Source organism: Tribolium madens, unplaced genomic scaffold (assembly GCF_015345945.1).
Source record: "Tribolium madens isolate multiple individuals breed KSU strain unplaced genomic scaffold, Tmad_KSU_1.1 Scaffold_3;HRSCAF=73;Tcas5.2_LG2, whole genome shotgun sequence".
NCBI lineage: Eukaryota > Metazoa > Arthropoda > Insecta > Coleoptera > Tenebrionidae > Tribolium > Tribolium madens.
This window is the reverse complement of record NW_025401006.1, coordinates 5836690-5857007: the sequence shown is the minus strand read 5'-3', so window position 1 is coordinate 5857007 and position 20318 is coordinate 5836690. Positions and strand designations below refer to the sequence as shown.

The 20318-nt window shown below is 34.7% G+C and overlaps 4 protein-coding genes across 11 annotated transcripts in view; 1 reads left to right on the top strand and 3 right to left on the bottom strand.

Moving 5' to 3' along the window:
• The window catches only part of LOC123007008 (protein Aster-B-like), a 5709-nt gene extending 2504 nt beyond the window's left edge, over window positions 1-3205 (bottom strand). Inside the window, exons 1-8 of one of the 2 annotated variants that reach the window (XM_044402006.1) lie at window positions 3014-3205; window positions 2806-2954; window positions 2598-2745; window positions 2222-2444; window positions 1661-1971; window positions 1488-1604; window positions 1260-1438; window positions 1096-1197 (exon numbers count right to left, since the gene is read on the bottom strand). In XM_044402006.1, coding sequence (XP_044257941.1) covers window positions 1096-1197; window positions 1260-1438; window positions 1488-1604; window positions 1661-1971; window positions 2222-2444; window positions 2598-2745; window positions 2806-2873 — 1148 coding nt within the window. In that variant the 5' untranslated portion in view covers window positions 2874-2954; window positions 3014-3205. Of the gene's footprint in view, window positions 1-1095; window positions 1198-1259; window positions 1439-1487; window positions 1605-1660; window positions 1972-2221; window positions 2445-2597; window positions 2746-2805 lie in introns of both variants that reach the window. The other variant, XM_044402007.1, reaches the window with a different exon arrangement.
• A 3411-nt stretch (window positions 3206-6616) lies between these two features.
• LOC123007503 (proteoglycan 4-like) lies at window positions 6617-10885 on the top strand. 6 transcript variants are annotated; one of them, XM_044402843.1, is made up of 8 exons: window positions 6617-6754; window positions 7583-7996; window positions 8233-8682; window positions 8730-8977; window positions 9032-9195; window positions 9248-9412; window positions 9474-9830; window positions 9884-10885. In XM_044402843.1, the coding sequence occupies exons 2-8, from the start codon at window positions 7610-7612 to the stop codon at window positions 9955-9957; spliced, it is 1845 nt and encodes a 614-aa protein (XP_044258778.1). In that variant the 5' UTR covers window positions 6617-6754; window positions 7583-7609; the 3' UTR covers window positions 9958-10885. The 6 variants fall into 6 exon arrangements, with proteins under 6 accessions (XP_044258778.1, XP_044258777.1, XP_044258776.1 ...); XM_044402842.1 differs by having other exon boundaries at window positions 9471-9830; XM_044402841.1 differs by having other exon boundaries at window positions 9248-9415.
• Window positions 10886-11430: 545 nt separating this feature from the next.
• LOC123007504 (potassium channel subfamily K member 6-like) lies at window positions 11431-19424 on the bottom strand. 2 transcript variants are annotated; one of them, XM_044402846.1, is made up of 6 exons: window positions 19271-19424; window positions 18822-19004; window positions 12558-12698; window positions 12301-12510; window positions 12062-12250; window positions 11431-12009 (listed from the first exon to the last, which is right to left on the bottom strand). In XM_044402846.1, exons 2-6 carry the CDS (start codon window positions 18997-18999, stop codon window positions 11735-11737), a joined length of 993 nt encoding a protein of 330 aa, XP_044258781.1. In that variant the 5' UTR covers window positions 19000-19004; window positions 19271-19424; the 3' UTR covers window positions 11431-11734. The 2 variants fall into 2 exon arrangements, with proteins under 2 accessions (XP_044258781.1, XP_044258780.1); XM_044402845.1 differs by lacking the exons at window positions 18822-19004; window positions 19271-19424 and adding an exon at window positions 14150-14612.
• Window positions 16666-17114, bottom strand: LOC123007505 (mitochondrial import inner membrane translocase subunit TIM16-like). Its single transcript, XM_044402847.1, has one exon. It carries the CDS (start codon window positions 17052-17054, stop codon window positions 16698-16700), a length of 357 nt encoding a protein of 118 aa, XP_044258782.1. The 5' UTR covers window positions 17055-17114; the 3' UTR covers window positions 16666-16697.
• Window positions 19425-20318: the final 894 nt, after the last annotated feature.

The window sequence follows — 20318 nt, the reverse complement described above, 5'->3', positions numbered from 1 at the left end:
AAAATAAATAATAAATTAATAACACTAAATTAGATGTTTTTCTGATTTGTTATAGGTAATTATTATTGTCATTTATTATTAAAATTTTGAAAAATATTGGCAATATTTTCTTTTATTTGCTGTTTACTGACATTGCAATGATGGCATTATCTTATATGACACCATGCAACTAGATTTTATTAACGTTTATTATTTTTTTTAACTTTGATAGATTTTTTTAACAATAATTTTTAGTAAAAGTAGAATATTGCACATGTCTGTACCAAGTAAATACCTTCCAAATTACGAAGGAAAAAATATAGGTTCTCATTTAAAATTAGAAAGTTAAATATACTATGACATTTACAAAAACCATTTAATTTTTTTCTTGAAATCGGGCTATAAATAAAAATTCTAGAACGCCTGTAATTTTTTTTAAGTCACCAGTATATACATATTAGTAAAAAATGTAATACGGGGTGTGAACTCGCGCCCCAGAGAAAAATAAAATAAGATACCAGGAACATGGTAAAAATGTTTATGTTTATCTATAAAAATTTCGAAGTTATGAGAGTTTAAATTTTGCACTTTGACTCTATTTATTTCTGTTGGAAAAATAATTTTCCAAGTTTTGTTGCTATAGGCTATTAAATGAAGAAACAAGAAAGTTTTTTCCTAAATTGTAACTCTGTTCAATGTTATTTGTGGCTTTTATTGGCAAAATTTTTGTCCCTTTACTAATAATTGTAAAAAAACATATACAAGATCATCAGTATCATTAAATAGATATAAAAAAAATGTCAAATGTCAAAAAATAATAATAATAATAGAATTTTGAATTTTTTAAACATTTTTTTCATGTCCTGGTATCTTACCTTACTTGAAAATTTTCTCTGGGGCGCGAGTTCTGGCGCACCCTGTATAGTTAGAAAATGTATCAAACCCCCGAAACTGCACAAAGTCAATGGAAAAGTATTGATTCGTGTGTCAATCGGCGATTAATGCCAATTAACGCGCTCGCGACATAAGGCGCATTTTCGTGGCAGCCTTGTTAGTAATCACAGCCATTCCGTGCCTTGTTAGAAAACATTTTCCAGTCGTAACGCATCGACTTACTTGACATTCGGCAAAACCGGAACGGTATCGTCATATTCGGGACTTGAAGGGTATAAAAAAGGAGAGGATTTGTCCCAGGATAGGAAAAAGGTCGGTTTTGTTCTGAAAGGCAAACACTTGACAACATTAAATTCTCATTTGCTGACTTGGCTTGCATCACTCACTTCGTTTGTTTCTCTCCTTCCGATTCGGTTGTATCGGAATAATCAGTGGGGAGGTGAGAAGCTGAAGTAGTTGGGCGACGATCCGCCGGCTTATTGACGACGCTGTCGTCGTCTTGTGGGGGCCTCTCTTCGACCACCATGGCTTCTAAAGGGTTGTCAACAGCGCTGCTGCACTCTTGCTAAACACAAAATAAACTCAAGTCGGGGACAAACATAAATGTTGATTACCTCAGAGAAAGATTCGATAGATAAGCGTGCCGATAGTTTATCTTCTTCGGTGCCGGGGGCTACGTAGTCCTCATCATCGCTGGTTAAACCCAACTCTTCACCATACCACTGGTGCACCTGTAAGAAAAAACCACTTGTAAAAATTGCGTATGCACTTCGTGTGCCCCATGTACCCATTGCCACATTTCTTGCGGTGACATAGGTTGGTCCATGAGCGCATTTTGCCATACTCGAAACAGCATCAAATACGTCTTGTCTCGTGATACAAAACTGGTGAAAAAGTATTTTTCCGTCCTTGTGCAAATCAAAACCGCGTTGGGGATTACAATAGCTGTTTTTTCTTTCGTTATAGCCGATACGTCCTTCCATTTTAACGTAAGTGTGGTCTCCCATCCCAAAATATTTGCGTAAAAACAGAGATAATTTTGGGTGACATAAAGTCTACCTTGTGCCAATATTTCTTTTTGCAAAGCGCAGGAATAATCTGGAAATAAAGACAATATTTACCTTGATTATGTAACTTCGACGTTGACAAGTTTACTGATAAGTTTTCTTATCAATTTGCTCAATCCGCTGCCCCCGCGAATGTGATAAGCGGGCTTGGTGGTTGCATTCATGCTCGGATTATGATAAGAAAACTGGTTTTTGGTAAGGGAACTTTTCAATTAGTTTCACCGTTTATTAATCCATTAATTACCGCAATAAAGATTAAATAAGTCAATATTAACACTCACCAACTAACAAACGCTCATCGTCAGGTACATCCTTAAAAATTCTTTTAAAATCCTCTGATCGTGATTTGTAGGTTGGGTAAAATGGATTGAACCAAGACGACTTTTTCTTACCACGTGGGTCTTTACGTTCTTTATTTGAGCTACTAGTACTTTCGACTTTCAAGATTGAAGGAGGGCTAATGTCCAAATTACTGGCACGACTACTCACTGAACTTTCCTGACTCTGAAAAAACGTTCACAAAATATTTCAAACCCAAACAATTCTCACCATCTTTTCAATAACTACAACTAGAATTATCTATTTACATACAATATAAGGTTGCAGATATTTTATCAGCATAGCAAGTAGACATTACAATTGAAATTTTGGACTTACAGAAGGGGAGCCATCGTGTTTATTACTTCCCGGGATTTCTTTATAATTCACAGTGAGATGTATCTCACTTTTGGGATGTTCCCTTTTGGTTTGGGGCCTCGGGGAGGGTCTGGGACTAGCCCGAGGGCTAGTATTGGGACTCACTTGTCTGCCCAAAACAAAATCTCAATTAATACCCTTGTTTAGGTTTTTGAACGTCGAAAATTACTTGTTTTCGGTTGGTGTGCTTAACTTTTCGTTCGTTGTATTATTTGTCGACGATAAAGTCATCTTCATTGTGAGAAAGAGGTTCTCTTCTTGTGGCCCCTCATGAAGCTGTTTTTGGTTGAAATCAAACGGAAACTGGTAGAGTCGTCACTGTTATCACATTTCATGAATTACTGCTTGGTTATCTTTGCTTTGTATTGTTTCTTTACGTGTTAATGGCTAGTTCACGGTTGATTGAAGCTAATAAAACACTTTTTTGGTAGTTTTAAATGCAGACACTCACTAGAGATTAAAGAAAATCACTGGCACTTCGGCCAATAGATCTGTCGACGACCACCACTCCATTCCAAAAATGAATGGTAGAAAAATTAAGAAAGAACTTGCTCAAATACAAACGTAATGCAAAGTGGCTACTAGCAGAGGCGAAAAAGTAGGGCGTAAAGGGGGGTTTAGAATGGTGGAAATGACAAGCGCTGTCATTTCGAGTATCAGTTGGCATTTCGATTATAATTTAGCAATTACAAAATTTAGTATACACTACACGTATCCGAAAACTGGGAACATAATAAATAGATAATACAATAATAACAAACTGCTGAGACGGAAACTATGTTGGATGGCTGTGCAAGACATGGTTGTGGATACATTTTTATGTATTATTAATAATCTTTGGATTAATTTATGAAACTTTCGACATTTTAAAATTTCGTGGTGAAGTTGCACAACTGGATGTATACAGAAACGGAAACAGCAACCTCAACTGCCAACAAAAAACGGGAGACTATTTCAATTTTTATTATTTTTATTAGGACATATTAATTTAAATTGTTAAAATTTATTTATTAAAAAAATATATTTTATCAGTCGTCACTTTTCTGAGACTTTAATGTAATTCAAGCTTTAACGTTAAAATGAATGACAGTTTCAAACTAATGACATATTTTCCTATCAAAAATATGTACATATTTTTTTTTTATACAACTTGTCAACTATCAGCTAAAAATAAGGTTAACAGTCCTAAAGCGTGCTTTACAATTTAATGTCACTCAAGTGACATTAACGACCAAAGTATTTTGTCTCCAACTGTATGTACCTTATACTCAGTTTTGTTAAGAGTTCTGAATTTACGGTGACAAATGTTAAAAAATCTAGAGAATTTGTTTTCAGATTACGCACAATGACTAATTTCCAGTTTGAGTTGAATTTTCCTACGCCTTCATGAATAATATTACAACGTCTCACCAACCGACGCAAAATTTCCTAAATTTATTTTTTTTTCTTTTAAACCAGCATAAAATTCACAAAATAGAAAAAATAGTACGAAACACTTGTTACAGAAGCCCATTAAAGCAATCATTTGTTCCTCAACTCGCTGCTACGCGGCTGGTATTGAAATTTTAATCTCTTCCTTGATTGAATGTCTTTTTAAGTGATAACAAAATCCCAGAAAAAGCCATAAAAAGCGCAAAAATTTTTCCTTTTTTAATTTTATAAATTTCGATTAGAGTATATCCAAAATGAATAATGTTTTAAACCATGCGTATGTAAAATGTTCAAGGGAGTCGATTGACGTCGAGAAAATTGCAAAGTACTTGATAGTTTATATGTTATTGTCGAATTAATAGATATTTTTGCGATTTTTGTCTTTACCAGCAATAACCATTTATCGCAGAACTATGATGTTTTTTATAAGGCAGGAAGTTAAAAGTCCTTTCAAACGATACCAAACATAAGATAGTTATTGAGAATAATTTAAAGTTATTCGCTAATACTCGCTCCGGGTTCCAAAATCGCCGAAAATTGTAACAAAAATAGAAAAAATTAAAAACTTTAAAATTCAACTTAATAAGTACACTTCGTTATAAAAGAAAAGTTGTAAAAGACAGAAATGTGTATAAAATGAACTTTTTGTCGGGAAAATGCTTGAAATATGGTATTTTAGATGTAAAATTAACGCTGATCCCATTGCAACAGGTTAAAATGCTCTATGATGAGTAGTTTTTGAGATATATTAAGTAATAAAGTCAAGAATATAAGCGTAGTCACTAAAGTCGCGGGCAATTCATAGTGGCCACTTCTCTGTGTAAATTTGTAAAAATTGAGTTGTGTAAATCCGATTTTAAAAATCCAATTGTATTTTTAGGGACATATCTATCAAAAATGACAATTCTAGGGCTAGGGGCTCCCAACTTTGCAATAAATTAAATGGTCACTATGAATTGACCGCGACTTTAAATACAGGCTGCGCCAGAACTCGCGCCCCAGAGAAAAATGTCAAGTGCCGGCGGCAATGGGTCGCCACAAAGTGCAGCCGAAGAAGTAACTTTTGTTTGCATAAGAAAGTTATTAGACCCTTAATTCCGCCAATCCCAGAAGGGCACCTCAGGGTGGGATCGAAAAATTATATTTGTTGCTGGGTTACAAAAATAATACCAATTTGCCTAGAATCTTCAATAAATAGTTGGTCTACTGTAATTTTCAAATCTGTCATGTGTTGACATAACACGCTATTTTGGAATATTTTTCTCCCCGAAGAGGTTTTACACGAGTGTAATGGTTTGAATTTGTGTTAGATGTCAATTGTGTGGTTTAAGTTAATAAGTTTTAACCATGTAATTAGCCGCTGATAATTTGGAGATAATAACCATTTTTGGAAGTGTTGGCGTAACGCTAGGGAGGCAGCTAGGATATTTTCCGAACGTTTTCCTGACAGAAATCGCCCATGCTATAAGGTCACATCGAGGGCCATTGCCAGGGTGCAAGAGCGGTCAAGTCCTACCAGACCGAAAAGAAATTAGAGGTGTTCCCAGAACGGCGCGCATAGTTGAAAATGAAGAAGCTTTTCTTGATTTTTTAAGATGGCACTAAGTAGATACATCAGAGAAGTTGTAGTCATTATAACTGACATACTCGTATTAGGGCAGAGGAAATTTCAAATGCTTTGTTTCCGGGGGCATTTCAGTCATGATTTCCAGTAAATTTGTGGACTGACTGAGAATATTCCTTTTTTCCGGGAGCATTTCAGCAATGATTTTCAGTAAATTTGTGGACTGTTGAGGAATATCAACTAATTTCAATATCAATATTGCAATATTTTTGTGGATTGTTTAATGAAAAAGAAAGCAAGGGGTCTTAGTGCAATGTGTGTTTTTAGGTTACCCATTGCCGCCGGCATTTGACATTTTTCTCTAGGGCGCGAGTCCTGGCGCACCCTGTATATTCGATAGTGTCCAAAAAATCATTTTTTTTTAAATTATATCAAAAACTGATCCAATATGTAAAATTACTTGTAGAATTCGCCTGTATAAACAGTTTTGAAACTCAATTTTCAAAAATTGATTTAAGATTTCCAAATTTGAAGTTTTGAATAGTATTGTCTGCCAGTGACTGTTAAACGCACAGCCGTCAATGTCACGTTACTGAAAGTTATTGGAGTAACTGGAGACCATTTAAAAATTAAATTCAGTCAGTATTGCCAACAGACTCAGTCATTCTGAATCACTTTGTATTACTAAACTTCAAATTTATCAAATTTTTACCAATTTCTCAAACATAAAACCATTTGAAGAATGGCAGTAAGGATTTTATTTATTTTTAAAATAGATTGTTTCGTAAATGGACAAATTCAGTGAAAAAATGACCTCAGATTGATCACATTTTTCTATAGTCAAATACCGGTTGCGTTTGGCGCCTCTGGGAGCAACGTTTTTAGCACTGGTTGTAGCGTTCGCGTTGTAAATTACCCTTTAGCATCAATGCTCGGTTGCCATGTTATTGCGGAGAAGCGAGACAGAATAAGCTTTTTCATTGGTTGAAATGCGACACACACATGGAGAAATGACCGACAAGCGACAACAGAGCGGCAAGAGCTAAACCTACGGCACGGCGATAGCGACGCCATAAGTATCCCGAAAGTTTGTGCTTAATTTCGTCGAAAACAATGCGTACAAGTGAGTAAAACCGGAATTACGATTCCATCTTCAACTTTTTGAGCCTTCTGGGGCCTCCTTCGGCCCCCCTCGCCCGTTTATTACGCCTACCGAGATTTTTCCATCCACCATCTACCCCCAAGCTGGTCGGTCAAACCGTAAACAATCAGAGCGTTTTTCGTTTTTGAAGCAGTGAAATGGTTGTGTGTTGACGTTTATTTCATCGGTGATAAGGGAAATCAGACTGTGAGTGCTGGTTTTAGAGTTATGCCGGTTGGAAATCAAAACGGCTTTGATATCGATGTCAATTGTTTTTTCGGACTTCGGAAGCCACAGCAACGCACACTTGATCCAAACGAAAAATTTGCGACAGACGATTGTTTTGAAACGCCTGGGGGCTAGAATTTTCAAGGACTTTTACGGTGCCAAGAGTGATATACAGGGTGGACAATTTATAGAACGTCACATGTGAAAACAAGGTTTTCATTGGTTTCGTTTTTCTGGAACTAATCTAGATACTTTCGATTTTAATTGTTTGATAAAGTTGGCTTTACAAATTTTTTATACTGGTGATGTCAGAAATTACATAAATCTAATTGATTTTATCAATTTGTTGTTAATTACTATTATGATTACGCAAATTAATGTTTATTTTTATCGCATTCCACAATTTTAAATATTTTTTTGGCCAGTCAATAACATAAACAATGTAACAAGAAGCGGGAATTTTAAAATTTAGTTGTTGTTCTACTTTTGTTCGTTTCAATCCCAGCTAAGTCAGGTGAAAACCACAATCTTGTACACATTAAATTTCTTTTTGGAGCTGTTTCAAAATTCTTTTCTTTTCAGATTTGTGGATGTTGAATTTGTGAAAAGATGAATTCAGCATTGAAGCCAGTTTTAACGTCTTCAGCGCCACAAAATCCTCCTGTGACGACTCAATTAAACAAACCGATGCATCCTCAAGGAACCCCAACAAATTATGGGCAACCGTCAACTCATATGCCTCAAAGTTTAGTTAATTTGCCCCATAATAACCCAACAGTCGCCCATTCACACCCCAATCCTGCACATCAGAGTAATCACTATTCGTTAAATGTGCCCAACGCACCACATTACTCCAGTAATAACCCATCGTCGATACCTGCCAGCAACCACCCAGTACCTAACGTCAGTCAAGGGCAAGGAGGACAAACCTATTCACCCAACAAAAATGTACCATTTTCGGGAGGATACCAACCAAATCTCGGACATCCGCCCAATGTAAGCACGCCACTGGCGGAATTTGGTCGCTCAGTTGAAATTCAACCCTGCTATGTCCATGATACGTGACATTTTTTGAACAAAAAACAATTCTTAAACCATAAAATTTATATTTTTGGCTTGTTTTGCATTATTTTGTCGGTTGTTTGTTTTTATGGTGTTATGTTAATATTTTAGTAATGTACTTATATCGAAGAAGCGGCACATTGCTTTATAATTTTTTTTAATGATGCTAGCAAAATCTGATGCCTCCGGTGAGCCAGACCCTACCCGCCACACAGCCCCATCACTCCCCCGCGGCCACTGACGACAAGCCTCAATCGAACGGCACTGCCGAAGTGAAATCACCGACAAAACCGGAGCCTCAAGAAAACCACGTGTCTTTGCCCCGAGATAAATCGCCGATGCCTCCAAGTTCTCCTAAAATGACCGAAAAATCTGAAGAAAAATCCTCTCCGACGGCCTTACCTGAACAGAAACAACCTCAGGAATCTAAATCGGTGGAAGAAGCTAAAACGTCCCCCGAACCCGCCGAGAGCCCCAAAAGTGCGCCGCCCGCAAGTGAAACTGACCCGAAACTCGAAGTAACGGAACCTCCCGAGGCGAAGGCGAGTGAACCTCAAGAAACTAAAGAAAACATCACAGAGGAGGCGACGCAAAACTCGCCCCCGAAAACAAACAAAGAAGTAATTTCTCAATAGAGTGTTTGTTTTGTTTTGATTGGTTGTTGTAGCAAAAGTCCAAAACCACGCCGAAGACGGCGAGGAAATCGAGAACACCCAAACCCGAAGGGGATTCACCCAAAACGGCGAAAGCTGAGAAAACTCAGCAAAAATCGCCCACGGTTGCTAAAAGCAAAAGGACGCGTACCAAAACGCAACCTTATCAGAGTCCATTACCTGAAATCGAAATTATCACAAAAATTACTTCGTCGACTCCCAGGAATAAAGCAAATGACGACAAATTGATTGTTTTCTATAAGTTAGTTGGAAATTATTGCGTTACGATTTTATCCTCAATGTTTTTTTTTTTCAGAAACGAATTTTTGGCTGTAAGAAACTCAGAGGGTAGTTTTTATATTTGTCAAGCTGCGCAAAATATTTATAAAAGCTCACCAAAAATACGAATTCGTTGGCTTTCGCAAGACAAGAGCGAAAAGTCCGGCGAGGTGTACACACCGGATTTTTACGATAATACAGGTGATTTTACAATGTTATTTAACCAAATCTGTGTTGACAATTTTTTTTCTAGATTTTGATTGTATATTAACAAACCTAAATTTGGTACGTGTAGATAAGGGTCGTTACAGATTGCCTCCCGCCGAAAAAGAACGAACCGACAGTATTTTAAAACGATCTCTAGCTGTCGAAAAAGGCGAAGTGACCTCACCTTCACTCACAGAAGAACATCCAGATGGCAGTAAGTGTTCAAAAACCACCCTCAAACCGCCTAACTTCTCCCTTTTTCACAATAGTAGATGTGTCGCTCTACAAGGAAGAGAGCCAGTTGAAAAAACGGAAATCAACTAAACGCAAGGCCTCCTCAGTTCTCCGTTCAAAGTCCTCCAGTAGCACGACGAAATCACCCGACCAGCCGAAAGTCCGCAAAGTGGCCAAACCGGCAAAAAAAGCCGCCAAGAAGGCGGCCCCTGTTCCCGCCAAACCCAAGCCGAAACCTGAAGAGAAAAAACCCATTCCTTCGTCGAGTCGAACTGACCGAGCGAAACGACGAAGTGACAACCAGAATCACAATAAAGTCAGTCCAGTGGTCGACCAGAAAAAGGCGAAAGTATTGGCCAAAGTGGCCAGGAAAGGGGCCCCCAAAACGGGCAAAAGTATGGCATTTCAAGTTCTGTTGCGTATTTTGTGATTATTTTTTTATTTCTAGTTACGAAAGCGGCGAAAGCCAAGAAGGCAGCCCCCAAGGTCGGCGCAAAGAAAACAAAGCGAGCGAAGAAATAAATTCACATCGAACTTATCACATTTTCACTGAGAGTTGTGATGTGTGAGTTGTGATGAAGAGGAATTGCGTCCAATACATATTTCTGACAAATCAAACTGATACGTACCGAGGGACAAAAACGAAGAAAATGCAGTTTAAGCCTTAATTTTTATTTATTTACGGAATGTGTGTTTGGATGACATTCTTCGTATGTTGCAATGTTGATAGTTCTATTATCTATTGGCCATCTTCAGTAACGGAATAGTTTATTTATTTTTGTGTCACCTTTTGGTCTCTTTTTAAGTTGCTGATTTTTTACTAAGATTTTAGTATTGTGTTTATAACAATTATTTAAGGGCATATTTTCTTCAAGTGCATTATTTAAGTTTTTCTCAATTTATTATGAAGTCTAAATAGCACTAGTATTACTTATATTTTGTATCGGTACTCATTTGTACATTTAAAGCTCTACTTAGATGTAAAGTCATGTGAGCATATAATATAGATTTAATCTATGAATAAAAATTGTTTCAATGATACTTAGGTGACCGTTGATGAGTATATGTAAATATACAATGACCAATATAATTATATATTTCTTTATAATAAACAAAAGCACAGGCAATTTTTCATTTTAAGTTATTTAGGATTTAGTATGTGTTGTGCTTAAACAAATTAATTATTAAGGAAAATGTGGAATGGATGTTGATGTAGTCATGGTCAAAGTTCGATTGAAGGTTAAATTTTTCTCAAATAATTTATAAATGGAAATTATTGAATAAATCTTTAAAATAACAAAAATTTTTCTTCTGAAAAAATTGAAACGTTAGTAGGATTGATTTTTTTTCAAACAATTAAGACAGGTATCAGTAAGTGTGTAAAGTATATAAACACTAAACAAAATACTTTTTTTTACTAAGTTAACCAATTTATATTTTAGAAAACTTAACCCTATTCTCAGGCTCCACTAAAGCAAACACCAAAGAAATGGCGTTGCAAGCTTTTAGTCGTTATTGTTCCAATTTTGTAATCGGTGAAATACTGAAATAAAAATATGTTATTTAAACAACAAGGAATCATCATATCAATGGATCGACGGATAAAAGTAAAAAACGTAGATGGAAATAAAGATATACCGTTAAACACATGTTTAAAAGTTTGAAGGACTTTCATCCTTTGGATGTTGTTGCAATACGAAACACGGAGTCCTATGGAAATACATTGTGTGAGTATAATTCGTTTTTTGATCTGGGAATATCCAAAGGGCATTGTAGGACATGAAAGGAGCGGCAGACAAAAAATTAATCAATTTTTTATGCCTCCTGTTTCTTTTCGAGAAGGTAAATTTCTTTTTAATTTTCGTTAAATTCAAAGGTGTAAAAAATACATTTTTGAGCTTAATATATTTGAGAAATTACTTTTTTTCAAACGATTAATAAATATGTATTAATCTTCCCAATAACAAAAAAAATCGGAAATGAAAACAACAAAAATGCCAGAACTTCGTCTTTATTTGGTCCACAAGAATTGAGACAGATCTGCCCTACACATTAATACATAAGACATTGTTGATTGTATACATTTGCCCTTTCTAAATATAACTTTTGTAAAAATAAAATATCTCGTAAAAATACTCTTTTTATTAAAGTTATTTTGGCAAATTATAAATTACGGTTAGGTACCGATCATAAGAAAACGTGTGCAATTGCAGTACTACATAATAAATTGCGTGGATTATAGGCGTTTGAGTATTGGTGTTGTAACACTTATTTTTCCTACTACAAAAAAAAAACTCGTTCACGGAAGTTGAAAATCTTTTTGCGGCGCGTCCTCGGGACTGGGGCTGTCGTCGCGTCGAGACCTGACTCGCACAACTTGTCGGTGATTATTATCATCCCCGGGACTGTAAGCTGCGCCCCCATACTGCAGCCCCATCCCAGCCCCGGCCAGTCTGACTTTCTCCATGTTGGTCTCATCGTGGCTTGTAAACAACAACCCCAAGTTGAGTTGCGGTATGTCATAGAAAACTGCCAAGGTTAACATCATGAAAGTTATCCCCATGAAAAGATAACCTGAAAAAATCGGTTCGAATCTCGGCTAATTCGATTCAACTCGGGGGATCACCTGTTGTCATGATTTTGTACAACGGCCGGTACGGTTGATCAGGGGAATCACCCGGGATGTAATCACCCAATCCAATCGTTGTGAGTGAAATGAAGCAGTAGTACAATGAGTCCAGATAGTCCCATTCTGGTTCTATGCTGGCGAAAACGGCTGCAGGAGCTATCAGGAACAGCACGATGAGTATTAACACTGCAAAACCTTTTGTAAATTTGAAAGTAAAAAAAATATAGTGTGGTTACCGATGATAATCAAGTGCAAAAGACGGATATTGAAAGGTTGGTACAAGTGTCCGAGTCGAGAGTTAAGCCATTGGAGTAACCAAATCGTCGGCACCAAAAGGCGTTCCACCAAAGCCGACAAAAGGACGAGCGTTAGGGGAATCCCCACCATGGCGTACAACATACAAAAGATTTTGCCGGTTCGGCTTAATGGCGTCACGTGACCATATCCTTAAATGTTTATTTAATATTTTTTTTAATAAAAAATTCCTTCCTACCTATTGTTGTCACTACTGTACTAGAAAAAAATAATGATTGTCCGAAACTCCAATTTGGCTCCCCTGACGCATTTCTCGACGCCGAAACGCCTCTATTGCTAGCTTTCACTACTTCAGTAATTAAATCTTCCAGAGCTTGATCTAGAAACAAGTTAAAAAAAATTTTAAAATACTTAAATATGTATTTATAACTAGAGTTTTGTGAAGATCTATTACTTATTTCATATACCTGTCACCCACAGGCGAGTCAAATTTTTGAGATAGACGTTGCCAATAACTATAGTTTCTGTGTATACAGGGTGTTTTTAATAAAAAATAATAAGATATTGCAAAAAATTGCACCCACATTCTTCATTGAAAAGTAACATTAATAAAAAAATTAAAAACAAATAAAAATAAATTATTGCCGGAAAATAACGGCTCAAGCCTATAAAAATTTATGAAAAGTGATTTCGGAAGAACTAATGGATTTTCATTTTTATCATGAAGCTTTATAACCCAGTATGATCGTAGCAAAGTTTTATAGGACTATCATTTATTTATTAAATTAGTGTTATTTTTCAATGTAGAATATGTATTGGACTTTTTTGTAATATTAAGAAAACACCTATATGTATAAATATATTTCGTTTAGTTATTGATAGCGTATTGCGGAACCATCATACACAAATGACAACTGTTTTTAATGTGTTAAGAATTTTTTTCTAATTAAGTACTGCATTATAATATTTTCAAAAAATAAAAAATGTCATTTTTAGAGTGTTCATTTCGGTTACCAAAAAATCATGTTTTTTTTCCGCAAAGGCTTTGTACAAACGAATTGTAACTTAAAAAAAAAACATTTCGGAAGTATTTATTTATCAATCTTCCTTTTTGAAACAAATAAATTGCCCATAAAACTTCATCGCAAAGTCAGGCAACCGGTAATACATACTCAAAACTTAATTAAATAATAAATTGTTAATTACATAGTGCAACTGTCATAAGCATGTAAATAATAATATCATCAATAATGTTAAAGTAAATTAATTAAACTTGTAATATTATTAATATTTCATTCAAAAACCGATAATCAGAAAATTAATAATGAATTTGAATTTCGATTATATCAATTTTCTATTTCTACTTGACAATTATGTTGTTAACATGCAAGAAAAATTTAAAATTAATAAAATAAAAACTGGGTACACATTTTTAATACGTGGATTGGACAAAAACCGGTAATCTTTTCAGTAAAATAAGTTCTAAATAAATAGAAAAGTTTCATAGTTCTGCAACCTGTAAATAGTCTTGCAAATAAATATTAAGTGATCATCTTATCTAAAGACGTGACTGTCAGACGATTAGATAGAAAGGTTTCACCCTCTGATATACTAAAGTTTATATCTGGAAGAGGGAACACAGTCGAGTTGGTAAAACTTTCCTAACTTTAAAAAAAAAAAGTGAAATTACTCGACTTTTACAACTTCCGTTTCGTTATCAAATCAAAAGTCATTCATCCAAGATTAACCTCATTTCTTGCTCTCAGACTAAAAAACGCTTATCACCGATAAAAGCACATGCAGACTTTTGTTTATATTTGCGCGACAGACCTGTAACCGTCGGATTTTCGCTGCGAAATTTCAGCACAACCCCATCAAGTCTAGCCCTGGCCGCCCTCTCTGAGGGCGTTTCGAGCACACTAAACACCGCAGCACCGCTGAACAAAAACATCACATAAATGATCAAATAAATGGAAAAGAAAAACGAAGTTCTGCACATTCCCATTAATCTAGTTCCTTTATACTGTCTGGAAATTTTCCGGGGGATGAGAGGAATGTTTTCCTCTTTGCCCCGTAATACTGATTCGTAAGTTCCGTAATTCCTGAACTCCATTTTTCACCGAGATTTTCACCTAGTGCTATAAACTATCACTAAATTGGCGCACAAACAAGAAGTTCGCGCTGCACACACGAAAAGTCCGGTCTTCCATTTCGAAAATTTGGGGAAAAACAGGCACTGAACACGATGATTCTGTACCAAGCGAGGCCGAGGTGTTTACTAAAGAGGGGCTAGAGACAGTCGGTTTTATACTTCTTATCGCTTCGAGGAGTTTAGATAGAGTCACGTGGACAGGTTTGAAAGTTCTCTTGTAAAAGTGCATTGAAGACACTGATTAGAAACTTTTTTTGAGTTGTTTTGGTTAAGTCATGCAACAGAATCTTAATTGCCTTAAAATGATTTTTATAAGAAAGGTCAGTTATCTGTCTAGTGGAAAGACACAACTTCAACCAATAGGATATTTAAGTTAAACCACTCTTATCATAAATTTCTCTGTAATTTGTTTTTGTAGAAATCTCCTACTGACACTCAAATCTTATTTTTATTTACGAGAGACTCACATAATAGAAAAATCTTCCACTGCTTTTTTATTTTCAGAACACAAAAGTAAAGAATTACGGATAAGCTATCAGTGTGTGTAAAGCTCAGACAGAACCTAAGTACACATTTTTCATCTTTCACACGAAAACCTATAATTTATTGAACGAAGTTTCACCACAGTTTGATCGAACAATATTATTTTAGCCCAAAAAAACCGATCAAAAATGTCGCAGCTGTGTTTTGATAACCTTTCCATCAAAATATATTGATTTTAGCAAAATCTTATCACAACTCATTTCGTAACATTCGACTGAGACGTGCCGGAAGCTCAAAGAACATGTTACATTTACATGTTACGAATAAAATCATTTTTGACAAATCCAAACTTTGATGTTTGGATATTTGCCCAAATCTAGAAAAACCAAATCGACAAGTCCAGATCCAGAAATAATTATTAAAAATAAGTCCTAAAAAATAAATATTCCTTTTTTCAAATGGTTGTTGTTGTTGATATTGTTATTATTACCATTATTTTTGTAAATTTTTCTGTCCACAGTGAAAATAAGGAAACACGAAGCAGAAAACATTCTGGATAATGAAAAAAAAATCTATAAAGCACTTACTTGTGCAGTGTATTTTTTACTAGATTGGAAACAGTTTTATATAATAAAAATAACATTTTTGGCTGTGTCATAAAACGTTATTATAGTCAATTATATTTTTTTTTAATTTTATTTGAATATTTTTTTAGAGACAAAGAAAAGAATTTTTTGTTATTATGAAATTCTGATGGCGAATCCAAATTAAAAAACAAGCTATTTTGAGAGATTATACAAAGTGTCAGAACTCGCGTCCCAGAGAAAAATTTCAAGTAAGATAACAGGAAGATGGGAAAAATATTTAAAAAATTCTATCTGTCAAAAAATTTTGCCATTTATCTTTTGACATTTGACTTTTTTTTTATGTCTATTTAGTGAAGGTACAAAAATTTTGCCAATAAAAGCCACTAATAACATTAGACAGAGTTACAATTGTTTCCTCTTTTAATAACCTGTAGCAAAAAATTTAGAAAATTATTTTTCCAACAAAAATACATAAGAGTCAAAGTGCAAAATTTAAACTCTTATAACTTCAAAATATTTACAGATAGAATTTTTTTAACATTTTTTCCATGTATGCACCTGGTAATCTATAACCTTACAAGACATTTTTTCTCTGGGGCGCGAGTTCTGGTGCACCCTGTATAATTGCACAAAAGTTGACTTCTCTTATCCTCTTATTCTCTTAATAATTTATTTTACATCGCACCTAATAAAAATATCTCGAAAAATATATAAACTAAGATTAACCTTTTGGGGGTCGGGAAATAATAAGTCATTATATCCCTTGGTCGAGAATGTCAAAAACGTAATTTGTTAACCATATTCAATTCAAAATCGAGCTTTTTCCTTTTTTATACACAGTAAAATACAGTAATAATCTTGGTAGTGCTTTGACACTTTTTTGAGAATTAACTGTAGACGAAATGTCTTATTTTTATATGAAATAAGGCAAAAAAGAAAAATTATCACACAAAAATTGTAAGACTGCGTAGTTCATAAAATATTTGCAACCTTTCTGTTATCCTTTAATTTAAAAAAACTTCCAATCGATTAGAAAAACCCATCCTTTCGGTTAAATTAAACCTGTGACGTCAGTCTCTCGATGTCGAGACGTGGCGGAAATTCAAATTAGATCCTCAAGTGGCAACTTAATAACCAATTTCCTTCAAAATTTCATTTATTTGGAATCGTTACAACAAGGACTCAGCATTTTAATCTCCCCATCAATCCTCTGTTTAGCCCGAAAAACTTTCGATTGGAGATAAAACGAGCCTCCGTTGCTTTTCCCATTCACTTCAAAAAGAAATTTGAATCGTTTCTCCACCAACACCGGATCGACTTTTTCCACATTCAAGATCTGCATCGCTTCGGCCAAAGTCATGTCTTTTTTTGAAAATTCTTGGTCTGGAGAGTGTTGATAACGAATTTTTGCGGCTTGTTGACTCAGTTCAATTTCTTCAACGATGGATTTGACAAGAGCCTTGTAGGCGATGCGTGCCCCCTGGTAGATCACCCGAAAGATTGACTCGGACATGTCATTTTTGAATCGGTTGTCAAAACTGTGTCAAAATAGCATCGTTGCGCCATTTATCACGTGTTTAGTCATAGGTCAAACAAAAATTACTGAACATAGTAACAAAATTTGTTTATCGAAAGGTCGATGGAACATCGGCGTGATAGCGATACGATGACCCTAACTAAATAAATTCGAAAGAAACGAGAAAAGTTCTAGTCCGAATCTAGACTTTTCAAGAGATACTCCAAATGCAAAAAAGCTCAAGTGTGAGAGCTTTACTTCGTTTCGTTGCATTTTTCATGAGTTTGGAGAGTGAAGAGTTTTTTCAAATTAACGTTTTAATTTATTTAAACCCATACTGACCTCTCGTGTTTGCCAATACTTTGTTATGGGTCGTCGCTTATGTTGATTATTTATCAACAGTTCACGTTCTGGAATTGACTGTCTTTTTCCACTCTTCTGGTAAATAGGAGAAAAATGGGAAAAATTAATTAAATTCGTTTCAGTTTGTCACACTTGTTTACGATTCAATCAATTTTTCTTTGTTCGACTCTTTCATCATTGTTAACTTTAACAAGGTGGAAAGTTGGATAACTCAGCGAGGGAGTTGGTTTTGACAAGCTGGAGAATAAACTCGACTCACAAGATATTTTCATTTTAATTAAATGTAACAAAACTTTACTAAATGATGACAATAACAATATCGATTGTGAATTTTAAATAAAAATCGTTTGACATTTCAGACCCAATCGAGAGGATTAAAACGATCGCCCACACTAATTATAAAGCTTTTCCAGATATAAAAGTAACAAAAAATTGAACCCTGATTAAGTATGCTGATTTTTTGCAAAATTTAATTGGTTATCAAAGTTGGACGATTTTTTGTTACCTGGTTGGTATTGCAGGTCAATGAACGTGTTTTTTTGTGATTTTAATCATTACATAATTATTTACGTTTATTTAAATGTTTTTTCTACTACAAAGTTGCAAAAGAATGTTTGTGAGTACTGTAATCAATAAGTGTCATATTTCACTGTGTTCAATGTTTGTAAGGTTTACAAGCTTGCTGTCAATTTTCCACTGGCACTTAACTTAACTTAATAATTTTTTCAATGAAATAAAAAAAATAACACTAAAACCTACTTTGTAGTTTATTTTATCGAAAGTAATATCTTTTAGAGTTGAATCAATCCAAGACATAAAGCGATAAAATAAAAGACAACTAACATTTGTCAAGTTATAAATTAATAAACTACACTGTTAGAAAGGTAGAAAATTAGATTTTTTTACTTATTCTTCCTTGATATTTTTCCGTAATTTTATTACATTTTAAGTAATTTGATTTTCCCTTTTTCCCATTAATGAAATTATATAAAAAGCGGTTATAATATACTATACACACAAAACCTTTTTTTAAAGGGTTTTTTAAGGGTTTTAATGAAACCAGCCTTGAATAGTAGCTTTCAAAGCGTATGAAGCAACAGGCATTTTGCACGGAAGTAATTACATGTAATAACATCGTTCGTAACGAAGCGAAGTAATCTTTATTATCTTCCTCTTTGGTCTTTTCAACAATATCAAGATTAATTATTAAACTGCAAAATAGCCCTTATAGGTATTCTACTTAAATCCATGTTTAACCTTTAATTGCGTCTCGTTCAAGGGCTCTGACCAAAATCAATTCAATTAACCCTTGAATAGAGCTCAACCCTTGTCACCCTCTCTTTAAATAAATCTATTGCACGAGAAAAGAAACTAATGGCATTTCCCTTATCAGTTACTTACCAGTGACGGTCGGATAATTTTTGAGAAAATCAGATCGGAGTTTTCTCAAATGGTGAACTTTTTCCAATTCTTCAGGACTTTCAATTGATGAGAAAATCGTCGCTCCGAGAACTAAGAAAATAATGTATCCTCCGAGAAAAAGAACAAGCCGGAGGAGCCCTCGAGTCGTTAGGGCCATTTTCTCTGCGAAAATATTTTTATCAAATAACGTTATCAAAGTCGCTTCGAGCACTTATCCCATGTATAAAAAACAATACATATTTAGGTCAATTCCGCGATTAAAATCGTGTGCCACGCGTTTGCCCCGAGTGTAATTTAATAACGGAAAAAAATAATCGATTTTAGCCACAGAACTTAACAAATAAATTATTCAAATAGCGATAATCCTTCTAAAAGCCGGCAAAAATTGTTTTTTTTTTTTGGATAGACGCATCGGACATAAATCTCACCTTTTTCTCTACATACTGCAAGAAGAATTGCTGGCTATTTATTGACCTTATTAAGGGTTGGAAAATTGACGAGAAGATGAGTGAAATTATTGCAAATTTCACCCTCGAATGGGCCGAAGCCTCGTTTTCAACTGGGCATGATGTATTAACCTGTGGATGTGACGCACGACGCAACCAGACATACTTTGTTACCACGCGCTTGCCTACATCGGATAACCAGGGCCGGACTCCAGCCTGAAATGCCCCGAATCGGCCCTGTTTCGTCACACATGCGATAACTCAAGAAAGGGCGCTATATTATAAGCTTGAGAAAGTGTAGTCAGACAATAAAAAATTTGCCGTGATTGGGTTTTTATGTCAATTTTTTCTTTTTTTTGGAAAATCTAGGAATTTCACCAAAAAAATTAAAATCAGGATTTACACTAAAAGATTTAAGTTTTCACACTTTTCTCGTTCTATATTTTAATAAAATATTTAAATAAAAGATTTAAGCCAAAATAAAAAACTCTTTAATGCAATAAAACATTACCAACTTCTAAATAGTAAATTTACCAAGCACATAAAGTAAGGAATTCGAATTTGTCAATAATTATAGAATTGTTGAACCTGACTGTAAGTATATTTCACAGCTTTAACCTTATTTTAATTTTTTATTTACAAAAAAACGTTAACTATCGTGGATCGGTCTAAAATCCAACAGTTTTCCAAATCATATGATATTAATAAGTTTGTTTTCATTATCTGCGTTAAATTATTTTATTGTCATGGCTACTCTATTTTGGTAAACAACTCTGTGTATAATTTAATATTTTGCGACTTACGCCAAGTAGATTTATTAAAACAGAAAACTGAAGGTTTTTGTTACAAATTTGATTCTTTTATAATGACAAAGTTCATACACTGGTGGACACGGAATTTTGGATGATTCGTCATTCGACGGACATAAAAATCTAAAACGGGCCTTAGGCAACTAACCTCACTTTCGGTTTTTGTTGTTTTTATCCTGCTAGTTAGAGAAAAAACTTATATAAAAACATGTATTGCTGAC